General features: G+C 42.3%; 1 protein-coding gene across 4 annotated transcripts in view; it reads left to right on the top strand.

Annotated features, from left to right (window-relative positions):
* The window catches only part of ATP7B (ATPase copper transporting beta), a 45829-nt gene that overhangs the window by 812 nt on the left and 20533 nt on the right, over positions 1-24484 (top strand). For 2 of the 4 annotated variants that reach the window (XM_087757928.1, XM_087757931.1), the window contains exons 1-3: positions 13864-14112; positions 20864-22091; positions 23649-23885. In XM_087757928.1, the coding sequence (XP_087614054.1) occupies positions 13864-14112; positions 20864-22091; positions 23649-23885 (1714 nt within the window). Of the gene's footprint in view, positions 1-625; positions 726-13863; positions 14113-20863; positions 22092-23648; positions 23886-24484 lie in introns of those variants that run through there. The other 2 variants (XM_087757929.1, XM_087757930.1) reach the window with 2 other exon arrangements.

The following is a 24484-nucleotide window of genomic DNA, read 5'->3' as shown; positions in this document are numbered from 1 at the left end:
CATTTCAAGCCCTGTTTCTTTGAACAGGACCTTTCCAGAACCTGTGATCTTTCAGCCTCTTGGAGGTCAGGGTGATCTCTTTCATGTCATAGCTGCCTGTGCACTTTGAGGTCTTGAAGCTGTTAGGGATGTTTATGAAGGTCATCCTGTGTCTTCTTCACAGAAGAGTGCTGGTTGGAAAATGCTGAATTGTTAGTATATTTGGCCATTGCTATAGCCCGAAGCAGAGAGACAAAGTCTATAATGTAGTGGGAGTGAGAAGAGTTCAGCTTAAGTAATAGTTATTTGATTCTGACCTGTCTGGATTGATTGACCTGCCTGCCTACACTTACAAGGACTTACTATATGGGAATGGAACTGGAAATGTGTCAGGCCCTCAGAGTTAGAGTTTTATTGGTTATTTTACTGGTGGTTTTGTTTAAATATCTTCACTGTCCTAAATACCACTGACTATAGGTTTTACCAGGGCACCTCTGCCTTTATGTAAGCAGGTAAATTGGAAGAGTTCTGTTGGGAGCTCCAGCAAATATGACCTAACATTTCATTTCTGAACCAACAGCTCTCATAAGTAGGGTGCCGCAGGCATTGGTTTCTCTCCCTTAATCTTTTTCCTCTTCCCCGACAGAGCAGTTGCCTGAGAAGCATGTGGGATGTTTGCAGAAAAGACCTTTGCTGGATTCACATCTCAACTCAAAACACCTCTCGTGTAATGTCAGCATTTGAAGGTAATTGCCTGGGTTCAGAGAAGAGGCACAGTTCTTCTAGGGAACAAGAAGTCCAGCCTGTTTTATATGATGACATTTGTGTGTCTCCACACTGACTTGAAAAGGAGCTTATGGCCACTCCCTTGGAAGGTATGAATCTTAGATCAAGTGTCTTTATGAAGCTGAAGGATCACAGGTTAGCCATGGCTTAATTAAGATGAGACTTAAGTAATGCTGAAGAGTTCCAGGAGGCAAGAAGAATAATTAATGAGGGAGTCACCTACATACCTGGCTTTCGAGTTGCCTGGGCCATAATGGCAGATGCAATGTTTTGGGTTTAGATTCAGCTCTCTGTTCGGTAAATCGTATAGCAAAAGTACTTGGAAAAGCCTTTGGCTTCATGTGGCTAGAAGAATACAACTTGTTCTTTCCAGTCAAGGCTCATTGCAAGATTAGCTGTACCGAAATCAGGATTTAACCCATGAAGCTTCCAGCACAAGTCCTACACTATTCTTCAGGGTTTCAGTCCTAAGTGTCAGAATTATGTTTTTAGCTTGAGCCCAGCAAAATATCTTGCTTTTCCTGAAACCACCTAATCAATTTCTTGGAAGTTCCCCAAATCTCCTATTAACTAATGCATATGTCTTTGCATTTTTGGAGCTGGAAAAAAAAAAGACTGATTTGGACAGTCACAATGGGAACAGCTGCCTCGTGGCAGCACACTGTATTTGCAGTGCAGGAACTTACCGGCAGGGTGAGCCTCAGGCTTGATTCAACTAGCTGTACAGCCAGACATGCTCACCCTGCACAGCATAGCCAGGGTGAGACGTAGGTCTGGCACTTCCCTGAAATACTGAAAGTTAATGCGTGAGTGCAGATTGACTGTCCAGCGTTAGTGCTACACAGCATATACAGTCATATAATCTTCCTTGTGACAGCAAACTGAGGTAGTTGGTTTGGGGAGAACAGTTCATAGATACTGTGCTTGTCTTGTTTTCGCTCCCACGGCAAACAACAGATAGACCAGAGGAATTGTTTTGGTAGGAGCAGCCCTCTCTGATTTATATTCTTTTTTTTTCTTAAACTTCATGGCCCTTTCCTTACCATGTGCACTTATTTCTTGAGTGGAGTAAGCCAAGAAATATGATGTCCTTGCAGGCTGCATATGACCTGTAAGCTGTAGTTTAGGCACATTGTAATAAAGCATCTGCATAAACAAATAGATGTTCTGGATCTGGGTGACTTTTTCCAGATCCTTATCAATGCTAAACAAGGGAAAAGAAGAGTTCTTCACAAGACAACCAGACTAGAAAAGGATGTGAAGAAAAGCTGCAGTGCATCTGCTTGTACTCTCTGCCTGGTTTAGATGTGTCTTTTTTTTTTTTTTTTCCGTTTCAAAAACTACATGAGTTGCTACAGACATAAACTGTCACACAAGTTCAAATGATAATTTTGAAACCCCTCCCAGTCCTGGCACAAATTCCTCAGACCTGTACTTTTCAGTCAGAAGATGTTTCGTTTGATGGCCCATGTTTCTTCTGAAGTTCTTCCTGTGTTCTGTAGTCACCTCAGACTGTCTTCATGGAAGGCTATTTTTATTTTGGAAGTAGTGTTCACTTGCTTGTAGGGAGAAATCTGTGTGATGGTGGGAGTATCAAATAGTTTTCTCAGTTCTAATAATTTATAGTTCACAGAATCACAGAGTGGTTGAGGTTGGCAGGCACCTCTGGAGGCCATCTGGTCCAACCGCCCTGCCCAAGCTGGGTCATCTAGAGCCACTTGCCCAGGACTGTGTCCAGATGAGTTTTGAATACTTCCAAGGATGGAGACTCCACAACCTCCCTGGGCAACCTGTACCAGTGCTCAGTCACCCTCACAGTGAAAAAGTGTTTCCTGGTATTCAGAGGGAACCTCTAGTGATTCAGTTTGTGCCTGTTGCTTCATGTTCTGTCACTGGGCACCACTGATAGAGCTTGGCTCCATCCTCTTTGCACCTTCCCTTCAGGTGTTTGTATACATTAATGAAATCCTCCCTGAGCCTTCTCTAGGCTGAACAGTCTTCTGTTCAGCTCTCTCAGTCTTTCCTCATAGGAGGGATGCTCCAATACCTTGATCATCTTAGTTCTTTTATTTTTTCTTAGTCCCTCTACTGGTAATTAAAAAACAGATGTATTAATACTTTCAAAGTTCTTTTGTTAACTTTCTTTAATCACAGGGTATTCAGCTTCTGACGTGAGCCTTACAGACCGCAAGGGATACCTTTAATGTGCGAATGCCCTACACAGACTAATTGAGTTGGCACCACTTAACAACTTCCCCACCTTAATGCATATGTAGCAGATGATATTGTATGCATGCATTTAGGGTATTGGCAATAACTTCAGCAAGAGCAGCACTGAGCTCTCTGTGGTGTTCCCACTCCAGCAGTGAGAACACTATTAAAAGCCTCATCTGTAGAAATTCCATGTGGCTGACATGCCAACGAAATTAAACTAGTCTTGTCATGAAGTCGGCTTTGTCTCCACCTTCCCAGAGATGTACCAAGTTTTTAATATTTTGCTGCCTCTGTAAGCATCTTTGTCCTGTTTTAATTGTTTTCCTTGTTAAGGTCCTTGCTCTGAAGGGAAATCCATGCAAACAGACCTTCTGAAGTGAGTGGTATTCAGAACAAATAGCAGAATCTACTCACAGTGTGTTCTCCGCAAGCCTGCAAGGCATTTGAGACAGTTTTAAACTGTATTTTTGTAACTCTCATTCTTGCTGAGTGCTCCACTTAGGAGTAACTTGGTAAGATAAAACCACTGGCAAATAATAGCACAACGAAACTGGATTAATATTGTGTAAGGATATTCATATGACAGTCGTGGTCTTTTATACTTTCTTGTACCATTGGTTACTTTCTTTCAGAAACATGCATTGTGTAGTACTGAGTCTCTCATTCAGGGCTGCTCTCTTAGCTACCAAAATGCCTAGGACAGTTTTTAGCAGAAGGAACCTTAGATCATTCATATACACAGTAAGTTTTTCCTTTTTGCACGTGTCTTGTGATAGCCAGTTAAATGTTACAGGACATTTGTTCTTCATTGCATAGTAACAGGAGGCAGAAATGAAGTTGCACCAGTTGTGTGCTAAATATTTGCGAACCAAAAACCAAATATTGGAAATAAATTGTGGCACTAATACATCTAGGGCAAAACACTATGGGGTTGTTTTTACTGATGTGTTGTAATATTAAAGTTGCTAAATATAAGCAATTCTAGTAAAAAAACCTTTTAACTAGCATCTTTACTTTTGAGCTAAATGTTCTAGGGCATGGGTGAACCATGTATCTGTGAGCAAAAGTTGCCCTGTTTTTTTGGCAGAAGTGATGAAGAATTAAGCAGCTTGGATCTACACAAAATTTTTGCAAGAGCTCCTATAAACCATGTTTATTTGTATCACAAGGCAATTTAAGCAGGTTGAACCCATAGCTTTTGATTAACAGAAGATTATTTTCACACAAATTGTCCCAGTTGGGCAAGGATCATGTAGGAAAACAAATCAATTCCACTGTTGGAGTTTAATCCTGTAGACTGTGCCAGTGTTTTAACCTCCCATGGACTCTTCTGTCAGGTCTCCTAAACAGTCATCAGCAGGAAAAATCAAAATGTCTGCCATTTTTTAGGGTGGGTGAAGGAAATGTATTCAAGCAACTCGGAGCACAGGCAGAAACGAGATGGCAAATGATGTAGCCCTACTGATAACATCACTGAGCTTGCAAAATAACAGGTAGACTCACCTTAAGTCCCAGCTTTTTCAGCTGAAAGTTTAGGATTCTTGAGGGGCTGGGGACTATTTTTGAGTGTCTGTGATAGCAGACCCAAACCCTTCTTGCTTTTCTTTCTCCCTTACGCAGATACTAATGTCTCTGTGTCCATCTGCACCTGATCAGGATGTTGAGGGTTAACTAGAAATTCATTATTGGGAAACAGGATGTACTTAATAGCTAGCTAGATAGGTAGTTTGTAGGAGTGTAGCCTGATAGATGTTGTTCATATATTAAAAGTTTAAATATAAACAGGATGCTTTTTGAAATGTCAGTAATAATTGATTTTGGATTCTTTGATGTAAACTAACCAAGGACACTATGGAAACAGTGGACAACATACCTGTCCTTTCTATGAACTATCCTCATTATAAAACTAAAAATCACACCCCCTACCGTGGGACCCTCCTCTGATTAAGGGGACCCCCACTCTCTGAGCATGCTCTGTAAAGATGATGTACTTATCTTGTTACCAAATCAGGAATGTGTATTAACACATACCAATCAGGTAGCAAAAAGGCTATGTAATGGATTACGTATGTTATGTTTGTACTGTGTAAAAAGAAGCTGTTGGTAGAAACCTTGTGTGCTTGATTTGTGGGAAACCACCGAGCACCCAGGCTTGCGCAAACCTGAAATAAATAACCAATGTCTCTCCTGAGTGTGTGATTGTTGGCCTATAGCACACCGGGCAAAGAATCCGTTTTTTGGACAAGGACATGAAGGGGATCATGAAGGACCATCTTCTTCACAGTTGTACCTTAACATCTGTTTAAATCAACTATGAAACTGCTCAGGAAGCCACAAAACTTTACAGTGTGAAATTTTTACTGAGTTAGGCACCTCCAATGTCAAACTTTAAAGGGTTCACATATTGAAAAAGAAACACCCTGCACTAACTTGTTCAAGGTGCATTTGTGCACATGTGTTCGTGCGCGCTTCTCTTTGCCTGTTTCAGGAAGCAAGGGAGAGTGCTATTCGGATGAAAATCCAAACTGTTTCACATGAAGCCGGGACAAAGCAGGATTTGCATTCTGTGCTCGCGTCTGGCTCCTTGGCACTGATCAAGAAAGAGAAAGGAGCCAGAAACTGCCTGCGGAGCAGGACAGAAGGGAATTACAGTTATTGGAGGAGACTGTTTGGCTAGTCCAGACATGAGAGATGCAGACACTGTGCCTCGTCACCTCCTCTGACTTATTTCTATTCTGGGGATGATGAGAGCTTGAAAGGTCGGTGATTTTCCCATGGGGTAGATTCAATCAAAGATTCTCTTCTGGGGGGTGAACTAGGGCTGCTTAAAAGTAGTTCCCTGCCGTACTACCTTTTCTTTCAACAAGCAGAGGTACCAGGAGGGAATGATAAATGAACTGAGCCTGGATTTCCATAGATTAACATCTCTGCTTCCCAGGAATTGAGGACAGTTAATAAATCTCAGAAGGTTGCTCAGCAACTCTCAGGATGGTTACCTTCTTTTATACTGAGCTGCAGAATGCATCGGTTTTGACTAAACGTGTCCTTGGAAGAAACATTCTTTGTCTGGAGAACAGACTGACGTGAACTCTGGAAATGACAGGATTGCTGAGAGATGAAAAAAACCTCCATTTCACTGTCAGAAAGCTTTTTTTGTATTTTCCTTTCCTCACAACTGCAGGCTCCCAGGAACTCTTTCTTTAGGAGTCAAATGTCTCTAGTTTCCTCTGTGTGCTCATGCAATAAACAAACACTGTTTTTACAGTGAGTTTGAGTCCTGATGAGCCAGTATGCATGCCAGAGAAAACAACCTGAGAAAACCCATCTGCATTTGAAAGCAGGATTTTAGCTGCATATTTCAATCCAGGTGTTAAACATTTCTGATAAAAATACTTGTTAACAGAAAGAGGTTTACTCTGTATTGCCATTTCCCTTAGATGTTTTTCGAAGCACCTGTTTGTACGGGAGACATTGTGTAAAATTAGTAGCAGAGTTTCCTGTGTTGATACTTTCATCCCTGACTGTTGCTTTAGTTCCGACATTTCCACCTGAATTCTTCCCCACTACCTGTTGCAGGCTGCCAGTGTTATCTGATGTAATAAGGGATTATTATCAGGTATTCCAGCAGAAAAAAATAACAGCAAATATATTTTCATCTTTATTTTTTATTTCTCCACTTAGTTTCTATAAGCCTCTGCAGTGAATCAGTATGGCTCTGTCCAGGCAAGGTCCATGCATTTTCATGGTCACTTGGAAGTATGTTTTGTCCACTGATAGAAACTGGCACCTCCCTGCCTGTGGCTCTTGACTGAGAGTTGACTGCAAGGTCATGCGAGGTATTAGTCCTGGACAGGGCAGTGCTGTAATAGTTCCTAGCCCTGAAGAGCAAATAATTAACAGGATTTTTGTAGAAAAATAAATTACCTAAACAGCAGCTCCCATACATTACAGTTTGGATCTCTGACAACTCGGACCAGCAAAGCCTCTACCCTGTGTGCCTGTAGTGTTCTCATCAGACGTTTCCCTCCTCACTTCTTGCCTGCTGTGGCAGAGGGAGTCAGACAGAGAGCTGGCACATCTTCATCCATCTCCAAATCGGTAAGGAAAACCCACCTAAGGGCAGCACTGTAGTTAGGGATGCTCCTGCCACTGCCCCTCCTGTCCCTTCAGTCCCACCATGAGTACAGTGATGCCGAGGTCAGTGGCGTGTGAGCAGTGCCCCAGTTTGTTCGCTCATGGGAGGGCAGTAGCCTTGTCTTGGCAGCATGTGGCAGAGTCCAAAAGGGCAAGTAGTGGAGTACAGGTGAGAAGGGCCTTGGTGCCAGCCTGGCCGGGCTGTGTCTGAGCCCCTGTGGCCACAGGGTCACCTGAGAGATCACCCTCTCTGCAAGGGTGAGATCACAGAGAGGGCCCTAACACCCTCATGCCTTTTTCTCCCCAGTAACTGCAACCAGTCCACAGGGAGAGGAGAGGAAAAAGGAGTAAAAGAACCAAACGGATGATGTAGAAAGCATAAACCCTTCTTCCCAGGCAGAGTTTTGCCTGGAACACCAAGAAAGCAGACAGGACTTTGCTCAGGACTCTATGTTGGAGGAGCCCAGGTGCTGTGGTGAGGAGTGCTGCTTTCAAGGTTTCTTAGGGATTTGGCAATTGCTTAAAACTCCTCTCTTTCTGTATAGAGGTGGTTTCTGCCAGGATAAGATAGCCAGAAACAACTGTTAAGAGAAACTGAATTTTGGTTTGCCTTTACATATCGAGCGTGACCTAACAAAGGCAGTATGTTTGTATTTTAGACATGGCATCTGTAAAGCAAACAGAAGATGCTGTTTTGTCTTTTTGTCTTGAAATTAAGGTGATTATGTTGTATATAAATGAAATGGGATGAAATAACCTTTTATTCAGAGGACAAGCAGTTTGACTTGGGATTAAACATTGGCTGTAGAACCAGAAATACAGGCTTAAATCAGAGTTAAATTTCTTTTCTTTTTTTTTGGCCACTTTTCTTTTTTGGATGCTTTACAAATATGACGTGCTTTATGTTATTTACATAGTGTCAGGTGTCTCATCAAAGTGAAATCTCTGTGGCTGTCGAACATGACCACAAGAATTATTTGAAACAAGTGCTGGCAAGGAACTAACAGTAAATCTAAATGGTGTGGATGCTACAATTGGGGATAGTTTAGAGCATATCTATGGAGGTCGCTTAAGACATAGGCTTACATTCCTGATCTGTACAGGGGAAAATCTAACTGCAGATTTGGCAGGGCATCTTAGGGTCTACTACTAGTTTGCCTGCAACAGGGTAAATGGCTGCTTACTTTGGAAAAAAAAAATCAGTCTTCCCATTTACTTAAATCATAATTCAGAAACTTACCACTTTATTTATTCAAAACAAGTGTAAAAGATATTTTTAAAACCCCACAATAAATACTGAGAAATTTACAAAATAAAACTGGAGTTAAGAACTTGAGTCTTATTTCTAAACGTGGATAGCAAGTGTAGGTGACAAAAGCTGTGATCTTTAGTAATGACTGATATAGTTCACAAGTAATAGGTTTTTCTGTCTTCTCAAATTAGCCTTTAAAAATAGTTACTTTTGTAATATTACTCATTCTCAAGTTATATTTGAAATATTGCAGCTAAGATGGATAAAATGTGGGTCCTTTTTCTCTGTATGGAATTCAAAAAAGCTTTTGCTCAAACTTCACAAGCCAAAACCAGCTCTGAGCAAGAGCTAATCATGGACAATGTCAGAAAATTAAGTAGGAAACACGGAAGTGAAAATACTTGTTTCATTGTGGCACTGCCCGACGAGTTCTGCCAGCCTTCTTCACCTGCAAGGTGAACGAACGTTACTGGAAATCTGGACTCAAATTAATTCATGCAGATTGCAATTGTTCTTTGCACTTAAACCCCGACCAAAAAGGTGTGCCTTTTCCTGCGGTAATATGATCAGCCTGGTAGTTTCCAGGCACTTGAAAACAAATTTCTGCACTATAAATAGAGAGATAACAGAAATTATCATAATGAAATCAACACTGCTAAAAGCAGACAAAGTACCAAGTCCACAAAATTTGCAATCATATTAGAAGCGATGGAACGAAAAAAACTAGTACGTGTTTTGGGGCCCTGTTACAAAAGAGATACTCCGTTGAGTTTTGCTGGTTTAGAGCAAACAAACCTTTTTTAAATATTTAGAGAAGATTGAGTCTGCTTCCTGAAAAAGTGAAGCCAAAGTCTGAGCTGATTTGATTTGAAATGAGGCCATCAACTCTTAAGCAATTTTATTCATGGCAGGTAGGAATTCGATTCCTTTATTTCAGAGTTATGTACGATTTCCTTTTTTCTTATAGTGTAAGAAATAATATTACTTATGATCATGCTTCTTCATCTGTTGAAAGAAATATGTATACCATTCATGAAAGAAATATGTATATCATTCATGCTCTAGAAATGCTTGTGTATCTGACGGCTGCCAGCTTCCTTAGGACTGTAGCCAAAGAGTTATCTTTCTGATTTCATGGCTCAAAACTAGGACCAAATGTGGGGTTTTTTTTTGTTTTGGTTTGGTTTCGTTTTTGGTTTTTGGGTTTTTTTTTATGTTGCCTCTTCAATGCCAAAAAGGTATGGGCTTTTTTTTTATTTTGTGTAATAAGTATGTCAGTTAGTTTGGAGAAGTCAAGGACGTAGTTATGTACCATGAATCTGACCAAGCTTCCACTGAACTTTCAGCTGCAACTGATTGACTTCAGGGGGAAAATGTGAGGCTTGTCTTGCTGAGTAGGACTGAAAAATGACTGCTGAGCAAGCGCAGGGATTTGCTTGACGAAAAAGTCCATACCTTTACTAACTACTTCTCTTTTGGCTTAAAGAGGACACTGACAGAGGAGAAATAGTTGTTTCACACAAGGGCTGGGTGTTTCACGGGTTCCCCCGCCGCCCCCCCCAAGCAATGTTGTTAACTTGTTGATAACTGTGAGTCACCAGCACTGTTGTTTGTTGCTACTAGGAGCTTTGCAATACTTCGCTTTCTTCCCCCTTTTTTTTCCCCTTAAAGCTCCAGTTCCTGCCATTGCATTATATATGTAAAAACCAAAGTAAATCTAACTCTGTTACGATGGGGAAAAAAATAAAAAATTTTAGCTGACTGCATCCAGAAGACAAATTAAAAAGAACTCAAAACACTGTCAAATGTGAAATTGCTTGGGTTTTAGCCTCTTATCATTGTTTGTATGCCTCAAGGTGGATTGTATTTCAGCAGTTTAAAATGATATCTGAGGAGGAGAGTAGGAAAACGATTAACATTCAAAGGCAGACTGGATTTCTGGAGTGATGTATTAGTACTAATACATCTCTCTTTGCACTGACATGATGTGCAAGTATCTGAACTGGTTCCTCTTGTCTGTCTGTCAGATTCAGGCAACATGACCCACTTACCTCCAGGCTCCCATTTTTTTCCTTGAACCCAAGCTTCTCATCTTTCAAGGCATTCAAGACTATTTTAAGATATTTTCTTTGGGCAAGGAGCCAGTGGGATTAGATGCAGGCAAGATCATCCTATAAAGCCAGGGATGAATGCACCCAGGAAGCATAATTTACCTGAAGACACATGGTTCTTGTGTTTATCATATTCTCCGACAGTAGCAGGTAATGTAAAGGGGAAAACTCATGTTTTATCAGCTCTTGAGGCTTTAAGTCAAAAGGATTTAATTTTCTTGGGATGTTCTGCATTTTCTGACATGAAAACGCAAACATCTCTGCCCGACACTAGCAGAGAGCTGCAAAGGCAGCAAGCCTATTTTCTGTTTGCCATCTAAACCTCACGCTACCAAACCTGAATGACTCTTCCTGGCGAAACTCCTAAGCTGTGCAAAATCTAGCTTTGAACCGTGGCATGTTACTGTTATCAGATGAGACGGGCAACACTGCCTTTCTTATTTCAGCCTTCACTAAAATGCTAACGAAGTAGGAGTCTGTCAGAGTTCAGCAGCAGGCAATCGCAGCGGTTAACTGCAAGCAGCTGCCTCTCTACCCTGGCAGACATTGCCACCCTTGAGGTACTGACATCGGATCCCTTCCTGAACCATAAGAGACTTGTAGAGTGGTGGGGATGGGGCAGGATCTCTGAGCTTTCAGTCTGGTGTATTAAGGTAAATGGAAATTGTTTGGTTTTACAAGATGCTCAGCGGTTTCTGCTTTGTGAATGGTACCTCTTCTCCAAGAGCTGCTCGTAGCTCAGTCAGCTGCACAGGTTTCATCTGCCATTGCCATATAGTTCTGCTTGAGCCTGCAGCTAAACTATGTATTTTAAATCAGCTAGACCGTTGAAATATATCTTATGACCTTTTCATCTGAAGAACTTGAGCAAACTTTTTTCCAGCCAAATAATTCTTTTAATGTGGGTAAATATCTTGTAAACTGAATGTGTTCAAAGCACAGCCTCATGTGTTTCTTCTCTGCCTCCAGATCAGTATTCAGGACTCTGCCAAAGGCAAGGGACCATGGAGCACTAAGTAAGAACTTGTCTCCACTGCTTTTAGAAACAAATAGATTTTTACCTTAGAGTTGCTCAGAAGCTGGGGGAAAAAAAAGGATGAGTGAGGGGAACTGGAGAGAAGATACTTACCAAACATCTCTTTATGCTGTCAGCCTAAGTTGAGCTTTGCTGGTGAACCTGAAATGAAGAAGAAAAAAAAACTATTTGTTTTTACAGTATGTTTCATCATATGGTAATTTCATGAATATTAGTTACTTGTGGAAACATGCTAGGTAGGGTTTGGGATATTTTTAATAGCAAAGATACTGTCTGAGATGAGTGGACCAAGTATATACTTTAGAGCTGGCCAGAAACTGGAATTTCTGTTCCCTAAGGCATTCTAGAATTTGAAATTTCCATTATTTGGAATTAGGATGCAGAGCTGAATTTCTGAATACCTTTGATTTGGTATTAGAGAATTGTTTTGTTCTAGAAAGACAAAACCCAGATTTCAAATATGTATGTATCTTTAGTATGTAGATGTAGCGTTAGTATTTAAAGACATTGTAATGAAATGTTTTCACATAAGTCAAATTGTGTGATTTTCAATTGCTTGTTTCAAAACCAGTTAAAATCAGTAATTCCTGAAAAGATTTTGCCTTTAACACAGTTTTCTTTTTCAGAAAAGTGTTCCATCTGAATTCAGGTGTGTTTTTAATCGGTTTCATTGATAAATACAGAACAGACACAGATGTGTTACTCTCTGTAGTAATTCTCTTTAGAAGAGCCATTTCTCAAAACGTTTTCAAAATAACCTTTTTTTAAAGTTTAATACTATCACCAATCTTGTATATTAAGACAATGATACAAAATAGTGCTACAACAGTATTTTGAGTTTTACTTCATTGGCAGAAGACCTTCTTTTCCCAAAGATGGTTCTTAACTCTGGAGTCAAGAAGTGGATGGTGTGAGCAGAGCAGAGGATTCATCTTTGTGTGGAAGTTATGACAGGAAGACAAGCCAGGAAGCTAATGTCCTGCATGGTGGCTTTCTGGACCACTGTCTTCATGGCAAAGGTGTGAGGGATGTACCTCTGCTTTTGGAGTTAAAAAGAACCTGAATTTGTCCTGCCAGACAGGTGGAGTGTCATCTGTTCCTTCAGGTTTTTGTGATGTGACATAGATATGCTGAGATTTATTCCCTCTGCATAGGAGTAAATTTGGTGACTTTTTCCAACAAGTCCAAGAGATGCTGATTAAATGTAAACCAATTATTTTAAGGCTTGCCTGTGCAGTGAGGTTACTGCATAGCCAGGGAGGGTGTGCATTGATGACACATCGACTATATTATATAAATTCCCTGCATGGCCATTCTTTAGGCGTCCCTGTTCAGGGGTGTCTTGGGAAGTGGACTGCACTACTGTGGGCCTAGGGAACTTGGGATCCTGCTCACCTAGCTAGGAGAGTGCTGTGAATTTGCTGCAGGCAATGCCAGAGAAATATATCCAGGCTTGGCTCAAGGCACTTCTAGTGATGGTTCCTGTCATGTGTATGGCTGTCACTTCTGGTGATGGTTCCTATCATGTATATGGCTGTCTAAATGACATGCCCCTGTAGTTGCCCAGAGGATTTAGGGGAACTGAGTTTGCCAAAGGGAATATCTTTTTTTTCCCCTTTACTTTCTGGCACTAATTGATGGTTTAATTTTGTTTGTTTGTCTGGTTTTTGGTAAAGCTTGCTGATGGTAGAGGCACACTTTAAAAAGTACAAATATTGTACTCACTCCTTTTTTTCCCTTCTTGAAACAAAGAATGAATGTTCTCATGCCCTAAATGAGTGAAAGACCTTTGGTCTAGGAACCTTATCTAATGATATAATCATAGGCATGTTTTCAGTGTTAGAAGGGACTACATTTTATCCAAGAAATCCCTGGTAATTTAATAGAAGAAGGAAATGGAATAGCATTGCCCTTTGTAAGAGCTATGATTATACACATGGCCACAAGGAGCTAATGCCTGGCTGGCTGAGTTAATTATGCACTGGCTTGCTGCTCACAGGTCATGTTTGACTAGCTTGTGAAAGGCAGCCTTGGCTGAGCTTGCTGCAACGCCGTGTGCAAAGATTAGCAGTGCTGAACGCAGGTCGGTAAGCGCAAGGGATGCCAATTGGTGGGAAGCATTTAACCTGGCAGGAAGAGCAGGTAGCCGAGTGCAGCGAGCAGTGTACACAAGGATCACAGGTTACATCTGGGATTTCGTGACGAATGCCTAACGAGCACGTTGATTAGATGGGCAAAACTCTTCAAGCCGTTGTAAATGTAGCTGAAAGAAGTGTGGCTGATAAGACACCAAATAACTGCTCTTGTAAAGCTTTCCTTTGTCATTGTCATATTTAAAGCCCAGAAAGATAATGGAGAGAAAACTGGACAATAAAATGAAAAGGGAACGGTCCTGCTTAGCTACTTTAAACAACAAAAACATAACCCTGGTGTCTATTCGTAAGCGGCAGGCAGCTCATGATGTGCCTGAACTACTGATTATTGGTGAAAAGTCCAACACAGGATCTCCGGTAAAAGCAAGCAGTAACTTGCAGAAAGAAGAGAAACTTTTGCAGAGTTACTCCACGAGAATGCCAGAAGTCAATACAGTTGAAAGACAGGTCAGTGAGCTGGTGTGCGTGTTGGGAGGGAAGAGGTATTTCTGAACTGGAGAATTTAAAACAAAGCATGTTGGATGCAAGTTGTATATTAAAGGAGGTTAAACCTTCTTTATCTAAATTGTCTCAATCCCCAGCATGTATGCCTGCCCCATAACAAGCAGTACACAAATGCAAAGTCCTCTCGAGATCCTCTGAAAGTAATCCTGAAATGAAAGCAGATGTTAATGATAAGTTATGCTGTAGTAACTAATGAGCATTTTTTCAGCTCCGCCTCTAATAATACAGCATGACAATTCTTAGTAAGGAAACATATTAGTATTTCTTGTTTTAAACTGCAGTTGCTTGAGTAGTTTGACAGCAGCTCATACCAAGTTATTCTCTGGAATAATAGAAATTGCAGAAACATTAAAAGGTCCTAATTGTAGGTAAGTAGTTTCTTTATAACTACTAAATGGATGCTAGCAAAAGTTCTTGATGACATATCTGTGGCAACATTTTTTTTTTTTTTAATTCAGTGTTGTATATAACTGGTATTTTTGGAGATTAACTGTTGTGGAGAAGAGGCTTAGAAAAATCAATGCTGATAAACACATGATGAGGTTTATTATTTTAAAAAGAGTTTTTGCTGTTTAAAAGATATGTAAATTACAGTAATGTAGTTTGAATCCATGAATATTGTGACTATTTAAGGAAAAGAAACTCTCAGAACAAATTTTGTATCCTTTGAAACTGCGTATGCTTAGAATGGCTTAAATAATTAGTGTCAGACTGGAATGAAATAACCACCAGGACAGACCAAATACACCTGAAGGCTTTTTCTGCCTCAAGTTACTTCTAATATTATAAATGTTTGCTAGAAAACAATCATGACATAAATTACTTTGTTCTGCCAAAAGATCTCTTTTCTGTATTCAGTTCACTGGGATTTACACGTTGCTTATACTGCAGCTGTGAAGAACATCGCAAAGTGTTTTGCTTTAATTCTAAATTAGAAACAATCCATTTACAAGGCTTTCCCTTTTCCCACTAAGCCAACCATGGTTTACATAGCTCAGTTTAATTTAAAAGTACCTGTTAGGGTCTCTAAGGTTTGTTAATCATGGTGTATGTAGGTATCATTTCAGTAAGACTAGCTGCAACTGCCTAAATCTTTCCCCTTCGTCTGTACTCTTGGAGAAACGTGTTGCCAGATGGAGAATAGCAGTCCCTTGGCAGAAGCATTAGGGCAACTAACTTAGTATTTTGAAAACAAAAGCACCATCAAGGCTGCTTTAAAGCAATATTTTCATTGAATCTTGATGTATAGGTGGAGAGGATGGGTTTTCCCTCATTTAAGACTCAGGAAGTGTTTGAAAAATAATGTGTTACAAGTAGCTACCGAAAACAGTAGCTACTGACATTTGCTAATCTTCGCTAAGCTTGCGGGAAGAGGGAAGAACAACCAGTTAAGATCTAATACTTTTAAACAATATGTACTAACAAGATGGATGGACAAGTTGCACTGAAATTTGTTAAGGAGGATGAGGACTGAATTTCTGCCCTCTCAGAAGTGCTGATGTTATAGGCACGAAATTGAAGACTCAGAACCTTTGATGTTCCTGAGGCTGCTCTGCCCTCATTTTGTTGTTCACTGGGTGCCTATAACAAACTGCGAAAGCATCTGAAGCATTTAATTAGTATGTGGCTTTTCAGTTGTATGTTACTGCCTGCCTAAATCCAAAGCCATGAATCAGTGGGTTGTGAAAGAACAAAGCAGGAAAGGTAAAACAGTGACACAGATAAGATAGTTCTTCGGCTGCTGTGTGCACTCGAAGGCGAGAGGGCAATAGCTGGTTTCAGCCTGCGGAGGTACAGGGAGAAGAGCAGCCCAAAACCTCTGGAGATACTGGGCGAGAGGTTCAGCAAGATCCGGCATTCGTGGGTGAGCAGATGGGGAGAGGCAGAGGGGAAGGCGCTGAATGGGCTGGCCCCGTTTCCTTGCTGGCTGACTGCCTGGCATCCGGGTGAGGAGACCAGTGCTTGAATTTCAGGATGTGAAAATTAGCATCCCTGCAGGCCAGGTGAAGGAGGGTGGGAGGGCAGTGCCAGCCCTGGGGGGAGAGCCTTGCTGGAGCACCAGAGAGGAGCAGCGGCCGTGTGGGATCTTGGTGTGGGTGATGCTCGGGGAGCTGCGGGCTGCGCCTGGCACCGCCTCAGCCTTGTGCTGCAGAGGCCAAGAGCTTTACACTGGCGTTTTGGCAGTGGCTGTACCTCTTCAGAAGGAGAGGTGGGGGGGTGAGGGATGGCTTTCCTGGTGACAAGCCACCCCACAAGGTGACCATGCAGCACAGGGGTGGAGGGAGCATGGGGATCCAGCGAGGAGCAGCTAGCAGCTGCGCTGCAAAGCTGAGGAGGGCACAAACCTTGTCGAATTTACAGCCATGGGGTTGCATCCATTGTCAGGACACCGGTCACCATGTGCTGCATGGGAAGGTCTCACCCAGTGCTGTGGTTTCTTGTTCCTTGGGTTGTTTTTTCCCAGTTCAGTTATTTTCTTACGTTTATTCTGTATCCCGTCACTGCTGTGTTAAATCTTTGGCCTTTGCACTTCTGAATGGGAGTACCCAAAAGAAACAGTCCATTTTGGGGGACAGTGGGGCAGCCTGATGCCAGGCCTCTGAGGGCAGCCCTTGATGGAGCGGTTTTACCCCACCAGTCACAGAGGCCGTGGACAAGAACCACCTTTCCCCCCGGACCAGCTGCTAAGCTCTGGATGCTGTAACACCAAGAGCTGTGTGCCAAGCCAGGGCTCGAGCCTTGGTGCTGCCTATCCAGCAGTGTCTCCCTGCCCTGCTCCACCTCCATGCTTTCTCAAAAAGTTAGTCCAGCCCCAGGGCATATTCCTGTTGGATGATCTCCCTCCTGCTGGTCTGAGGCTGTCAGGATAGGGAGCAGGAGCTTCTGCCTCTTCCTGCTGTCCCCAAGCCCTGCTTTGCGCTAGGGCAGGCATGAGCGCTCCAGCTCCTGTCTGGGGCAGCAAGGGTTGTTTTTCATGCCGGTGGGGTTGCTCTGAAATCCTCATACTGGGAGCTGGGCTTCAGATCCCATGCTCATGCACATCAACAGTTTCAGTTGCTACTCGTCATGGGTCTGGTTCAGAGCTGTCTCTTGTAGGTGGGATTGTTTTCCATCCAGCTCTGGTGCTTCTTTTAAAGCTTCCCAGCTACTGCTGCTTCTGTGTCAATGGGTCTCTTCTTAATTTTCTTCTTTTTTTTTTTTCTGTATTGTTTAAATGAGCTTCATAACACTGCTTGCTGTAGGGTTTCTTAGCTTTCAGACTAGAGCCTCACTCTGCTGTGCATTTTGAGTTGCAACTTTTATGTGCAGAACAAGGGAGGGAAAGAATTGTCATAATTTCATGTTTTCATTATTTACGTATTTTTTACGTACTCACTGTAAAAATATGTGTGAACTGGGAGAGCAAACAGATTTGGTGTACACCTGCCCTTAAAAGTAAGCAGGTCTCCTTTGGTGTGAGAGACAAAATAGTCAGTAACTGCGACCGGTTCTTTCACACTCCTGGATGGATGTGGAGTCAGATGCATTTTCCTTATTTCATTGGGATTTCTTTCTAGGCAGAAAGAAGCAGGAGGGGCAACACCTGGGAATCCCAGGCACCTTTTGTGGCATTTTTGGAGGTGACTGCTTCTCTGATCCTCTTGCAGATGGTGTCTCTGAATTACTATACAGCCTCATATATGCCATTTTATGTGTGGGTGTTATCTGGTAGCAGGCAACCCTCTTCTGAGACCTAGCATGTACCTGAGGAAAACTATGGGCACATTTCTGCACGCCTCATGTTAGTGTCCTTACGTGAACCTGCTGTTTTCCTCTGATCTAGTGTAGAAACACCCCTTCTCACAAATACACACGTAGATGTATTTGTGCCCCTTCTTTTTTTTTTTGAAACTGTTAAACAATACTAAAGGCTTTGTAAATACTGCGTTTGAACCTGCGCACATTTCTGGGTTTTGGGGGGAGATTCTTCAATGATTCGGCATTTGTGGTTTTTTTTTTTAAGGGAAATAAATATTTTTTTTTATATCCACGTCCCCTCTCTAATTTTTTCTGTATCATTTAAAAATTGGTGTGCAAGGATTTTTCTCCTGCAGAGCATAAACATCTGGTTTTGTCAAATAACAAACAAAATATTTTTGGCAATTCTTCTGAACATTTTTATCCAAAATATAAAGTGGCAGCCAAGTTTTGATGTTTCTGTGGCTTACAATGCATTGAAATAGTAGAATCAGTCCTTGCTTTTATGTTTTTCAAAAGACTGGAGGACGAGAAATACCCTTTAATCTTTTTATACATTTAATTTGAATTGCTTTTATGTCACTGAGTACCTAGGAAAACTGAGACGGTTGGTGAGCGTGGGGGTGGAGGGAACGCAGTGGAGGACGTAAGGCCTGTGATGGTTCCCGGCTTGCATCTGCAAGTGGCTGCCAGAAACGCGGTGAGGGGAGCAGGAGAGTGAAGGATGTTCGCCTTGCCCGTCTGTCATGCTCTGTTTTGCCAAAGGATGCAGAAGGCAAATGCCTTTGTCGTTCGAGCCAAAGTAAACATACAGGGTGAGCTCCTGTAACTCGCACGCGGATTTTCGCTTTAACGGATGTTTGTGATAAGAAGAGCTGGCCACCGCGAGCAAAGTGTGCTTGGGGGGCTGGGGACAGGAGATATGGAAGAGGAGACAAGGGACAATATTCAAAGGTTTCTTGAGGTAGGCATTACAATAAATGCAAGTTTGAGTTTCAGCAGCGTTTGAAATGCGGTGGGTGAGAGACTGTTTTCATTTGCAGACTGGCTTCTTTTCCATATAGGAGGCCATATTATTATTTTGAAGTGTGGGAGAGCACAAACAGGAGGAAATAAGCATGCGGTCATCTTTGTGTGCACTCAAACAGGGAGGTCCGATTAACTGTTTATATTTTGTTTTGAAAGAAGGGCCTGGCTGTGCATTTCCACGTATGTTGGGGATTTCAGTAACGTCCGGGAAGGAAAGCGTAAGGAGAGGGGTGCGTGCCCCGGGCGCTGCCAGGCCTGTGGGAGGGAGAGGTAAAAGGGGATGTTGGGGCTAAAATATTCCCGTGACTCTTCTTCCCCAGCATCCCCGGAGCGTAGCCTTGAGGCCAAGCGGAGAGGGAGGGGGCATGGGGGGAGAGCTCGCGGTCAGGATAGCGAGGGGCTGCACCGTAATGCTGAAGAGTGGAAGTTGCTCATTCCTCCTCCTGTTATAATAAATACAGTACGGAGAAGGCTGAAAGCCAATTTCTCGGGTTGAATTTTTGCCGTTTTGGTCGTGACCCCAGACCTCATTATTCCCAAGCTGTTTAATCATGAAACAAAATCAAGTTAATGAATTTTGAGTACTGCATCAAATGAACTGGATGCAGTCTAGTGTTAATAAGTGGCCTAAAAGATTCTCATCCATGCTGTGGTACCAAGGATGGAATTTTCTTCTCAATGGTAGGAACAAGATTTGCGGTACTGAGCCTGATCCGGTGACCCCCTCCCGGCAGTAATGCCCAGCATTAGGTGCTTTATTAAATGGTGGAGAGCCCACGGCTTCGCAGGCGAGTGAATAGATTCGTCGCAATAGCTCACACCTAGATATTTAGTAGTTAAAGCTTCCTTAAGTCACAGACATGAATTTTGATCTCCTTTCCATGAAACCTGAAAACATGGGACTTGTCCCTCCCCTTCTCAATCTTCCTTATCACTTGGTGCCAGCAATTTCCTTTGATGACAGAGTCTGTGCTCTGATTACCTGTTCTGCGAGAAGCATTGCTTTTATCACTTTTTTTTTTTTTTTAAATATTTCCTTTTCAATTGAGTTGACTGCACTAAACTGTAGAGTCCCGGTACTGTGGAACCCGTGATCTGGCTGAGGGATAGTCCACTTCTGGCCAATCTACTTCAGTACTGGCCATTACATCCTTAAAATCAGTGTTGGATCAAACCAGTGAGTTCTTGCAGCTCAATATATGGTCTTTCTTAGGTGCTTCACAAAGAGGTAGATGAAACTAAGCCATAGTGGAATTATCTGCATATAGGTCTGCGTCTTTTAAAATCTTTGTCAGATATGGATTTTAACTCAAAGATCTGTATATATGCAGACAGCCCAGGCCCTTGTGCGCATGCATACAGATCTTCAGACGTCATGCAACTGGTTGTCTCTGTGCCAGCTGGTTTCAGGCTCTCAGGAAATTCTTGATTTTGTTTTCCGTGGGTGGTTTGGTTTGGTTTGGTTTGGTTTGGTTAACTCCTGCTGAACAATAGCAGGTCGGACAAACTGAGGTGGCTTCTGACATTTGTGGAGAGACGTTCAGCCCACTCTGCTGTGACCCTTTGTGCAGGTGACAGTGTGCTCTGAAGAGCAGGGCTCGGGCTGCATGGTGAAAGAGCCCCGTGGCTGCAGAGAGCTCAAGTTTTAAATGATTGGATTGGAAATACTGAGACAATTTTGCTTTTATATCCCTAGTGAATATTTTTTTAATTGCTGCTCAAGAGAAGTGTCAGAGGCCTGATTCATCATTGTGGGCACAGCTAAATGGTAATATATTGAAAACGTAAGTTAATATTGTGAGGTGTTTTGGCGGTATAGACTGACTTGAGAGCACTTCTTGTGCTTGAGAGCACATGCAGAATATTGCTGCTTTTACAGTGCTAAAGACACATGCATTTTATTTTTACTTTTCCTCTTGCTCTTTAGGCTTTGTCCAACACTGATTTTCCTCCTGGCTGTGAGCTGGAGCCTACAATGAAACACAATTTTGCTTTTGACAACATGGGCTACGAGGAGAGCTTTGAAACTGTGTCCTCTCCATCTTCCCAAGAACACACTGTGGCAGTCAACGTTGTGGGAATGACTTGCCAATCTTGTGTGCAGTCGATAGAAGGCCGAATTTCCAAGGTGAAGGGCATTGTGAGTATTAAAGTCTCCCTTGAACAGAACAACGCTGTGATAAAGTATCTGCTGTCGGAAATAAGTCCTGAACAGATTTGCCAGGAAATCCAGGATATGGGCTTTGATGCCAACGTAGCAGAAGAGAGGTTGACAACAGCCACCGTAAATTTGTCGTGCTTGAGAGAAGCAGTAGTTAAGCTTCGGGTAGAAGGCATGACATGCCAGTCCTGTGTCACCAACATTGAAGGAAACGTTAGGAAACTGCATGGTGTGGCGAAAATCAAGGTGTCACTTGGTAACCAGGAAGCAATTATTGCTTACTATCCTTACATCATTCAGCCTCACGACCTCAAGAGCCATATCAGTAACCTGGGGTATGAATGCACCATTAAAAGTAAATTGGCCCCTTTGAAGCTTGGTGTCTTTGATCTCGGGCGCCTGCAGAATGCAAACCCCAAGGAGACACCAGTAAGTCTCAAGAGTGATGGGGTGGATCCACTGGTCACCAAGATGAGTGGCACAGCTACGGTGGCTCTACAGATAGAAGGCATGCACTGCAAATCATGTGTCAGAAACATTGAAGGAAATATATCAGATCTTCCCGGCATACAAAGTATTAAAGTGTCTTTGGAGCATAAACGTGCTGTTGTACAGTATAGCCCAAATTTAATTACCCTGTCAGCTTTGCAGCAAGCTATTGAATCCCTTCCACCTGGAAACTTTAAAGTACTTCTCCTTAAGGATTCAGAAGCTAATAAGGGAGCATCTCGATCACCTGCTTTGCTATGTGATCTCTTCAGAGAGCCACTGCAAGACACAACATGGACAGCTGTAATTAGGATTGATGGCATGACCTGCAATTCCTGTGTACAGTCCATAGAAGGGACCATATCACAGAGACAAGGAGTACAATGTATAGCAGTTTCTCTAGCTGACAGGACTGGGACCATACATTATGATCCAGGTGTCACTAATGGAGAAGAGTTAAGAGCTGCCATAGAAGACATGGGGTTTGATGCTTCTGTGCTGACAGGTAACGGTGTTTTTTCTTCCGTGGGTGGCGTGCCAAGCTGGGCCATGTGACACCTGCGTTGAGACTCTCTTCTGAAGAGAAACCCTTAGAACATCACATTGGCATTGTCTTTTCTAAGTGACTGGCCTGGTCTGACCTCACTTAGGAAGGGAGAGAGAGTTCAGCTGCGAAGCACCTTCTTTCAGCCCTTAGTGGGTGGAAGAGTAGAGTTGTTACATTATGAAGCCAAAAGGTTTGGAAGTTGGTACAAGGTCTTTCAAATAGCTGATCCCCTTACCCACTGAAGTAGGTTTCCTCCTATGTCTACAGGCTGCTGCAAGTAGACCTATCAAACCAAATGTTTTCATTTATGTTCCAAAGTACTAAAAATGACAAACTTAATGAAATCTCTTTAATTTAAAACGACTTTTTACCTAGCTAAAAATCTCTTTTTATTGACCTAATCCTTTGACCTTTATTTCTTGAGTATTTTTACTAGCACTACTTCACTAAGCTTTACTTTAAACGAGGCAAGTGGCAAGATGCAGGCACTCTTTGGTGGGAGCAGGTGCTTTTACATGTCAGCTGCAGCACAGTTTGTACGTTTTGTACGTGTGCTCAATGTTTAAGAAGTTGCTATGGTGCACAATCTCCTCTCTAGCGAATTTCAAATGCAGCAATATTTATCTGCTTCGACTCAACAGATTTGCTTTGAGATACTGATGTAGTTTACCTGGAATGAATTAGTTTGATCCCAATAGACCACATCCTGTTAGATTTTCTCATGGGTCCAATCCCTCTGAATCTGTGGAACTGCTACAGACGAGGAGGAGCCCGTATGTGGTGTTTAACTGTGATTTGTTTGGTTTATAATTTGTTGGTGTGAGACCTCCCGATCCATCTGTGGAAAAGGAGGGGAGCCCCTGTGTTTAACATGTTCAGAAGCAACTCTTGCTCCTTTACACAGACCTGTGCCCAAGGGAGGCTGTTTGTGAACGCAGCTGGAGCTGCTGGGTGTCTGTTCAGTATGTGGTAAAGAATAAAAATGATGGGAACAGTCCTGTATGTGTGGAGATCTTCTGGGTGCTGCAAATCCTTCCACTACTCATTTTGCAGTACTTGCAGTGTAAATATTGTGCCATAAAGAGAAACCTGTTGAGAAACTTGTCCTTTTCCTTGTTTGAGATGAAGTGATGCGAGTCCAGCATAGATGACAACAAGGACAGAATAGATGTTAAGGCTGGACTGCGTTCTCTGTGCTGGATAAGGACCCTCTAGATACCAATATATCCTTATTGAGTGGAGGTAGCTGTCAGGTCTAGGCACTGAAATTGGAGGGAATCATTTGCCATCTGAAAGTGGAAAACCAGTTCTGTAGAGTTAAATAGTCATGCAAGTGGTACTGGTGAGTTTATATTGTTATATGCATAGTAACAATCTATATTATTTCCATGAAGAGACCAAGATTACCATGTCACCTTTCAAACAACTGAGAGACTTTGCATGATAGATAAATGTGACCTGCTTGTAGTACTGTAGATGGTAGTGTTTGTTCAGTTTATTGTGCATTTATTCAAGATACCGCCGCTGGAGAACGTAGGCACCGGCCTGATGCCAGCAACGCTGCCATGCAGCCTCAAGCTCCAGAGCCTTCTCGCCAAGGTTGTGCCTCAGGTGCTCTTCCAGACAGTCCTCACCTTGATGGGCCAAACCAGCCCAGCGGAGCAACAGCTGAAAAGTGTTTTTTACAAATCACAGGCATGACCTGTGCGTCGTGTGTGTCTACCATTGAAAGAAATTTGCAGAAAGAAGATGGTAATAAATTTAAGATTCCTATAACGAGTCCATAAGGGACTACGGGTTGGAAAAGGTATTCTATGCGGTTAATGGAAAGGGCTGTGGTACAACATCTTGAGGTTAAATAGATTTAAATGCTCTTTCTTAGCGCTAAAGTAACTACATCACTGTTTAACTATCCTACTGCACTGGTGGACAAACCCGATGGACATACTTGTATTGTAACAGTAAGTTGTTGTAATGTGATCAAAATTTCAAATAAGGCTCAAGACAAGAACAGAGAAATGGTTCTCATTTTGTTTTCAGGGCCTTATTGCTTTACAGAGCAATCCATCTCTTCCAGAGCTGTTGAGGGCTCTGACATGTTTGTGGTGTTAAACTTACCCTTCAGGGCACATTTGCACAAGCAGGTACAAACAAATGCATGGCTCCAGTGCCTGAGTAATTTTATTAGCGTAGGCACAGCAAAAGTTATTAGTTTAGAAGCCTGCAGACTGGAGCTGCCTTTCCTCTGGCCATATAGAAGAAGATGAACAGATGAGCCTCAGCATTGTCTGCTTTAATTTGTGTAGGCATGCCTTTGGAGGGTTTTGCTTATTGATTCCTGCCCCTCGAGT

Source organism: Nipponia nippon, unplaced genomic scaffold (genome assembly GCF_047370975.1).
Source record: "Nipponia nippon isolate SJK-2023a ecotype South Korea unplaced genomic scaffold, ASM4737097v1 scaffold_2, whole genome shotgun sequence".
NCBI lineage: Eukaryota > Metazoa > Chordata > Aves > Pelecaniformes > Threskiornithidae > Nipponia > Nipponia nippon.
The sequence above is the reverse complement of the archived record's forward strand: the minus strand, read 5'-3'. Positions and strand labels throughout refer to the sequence as shown.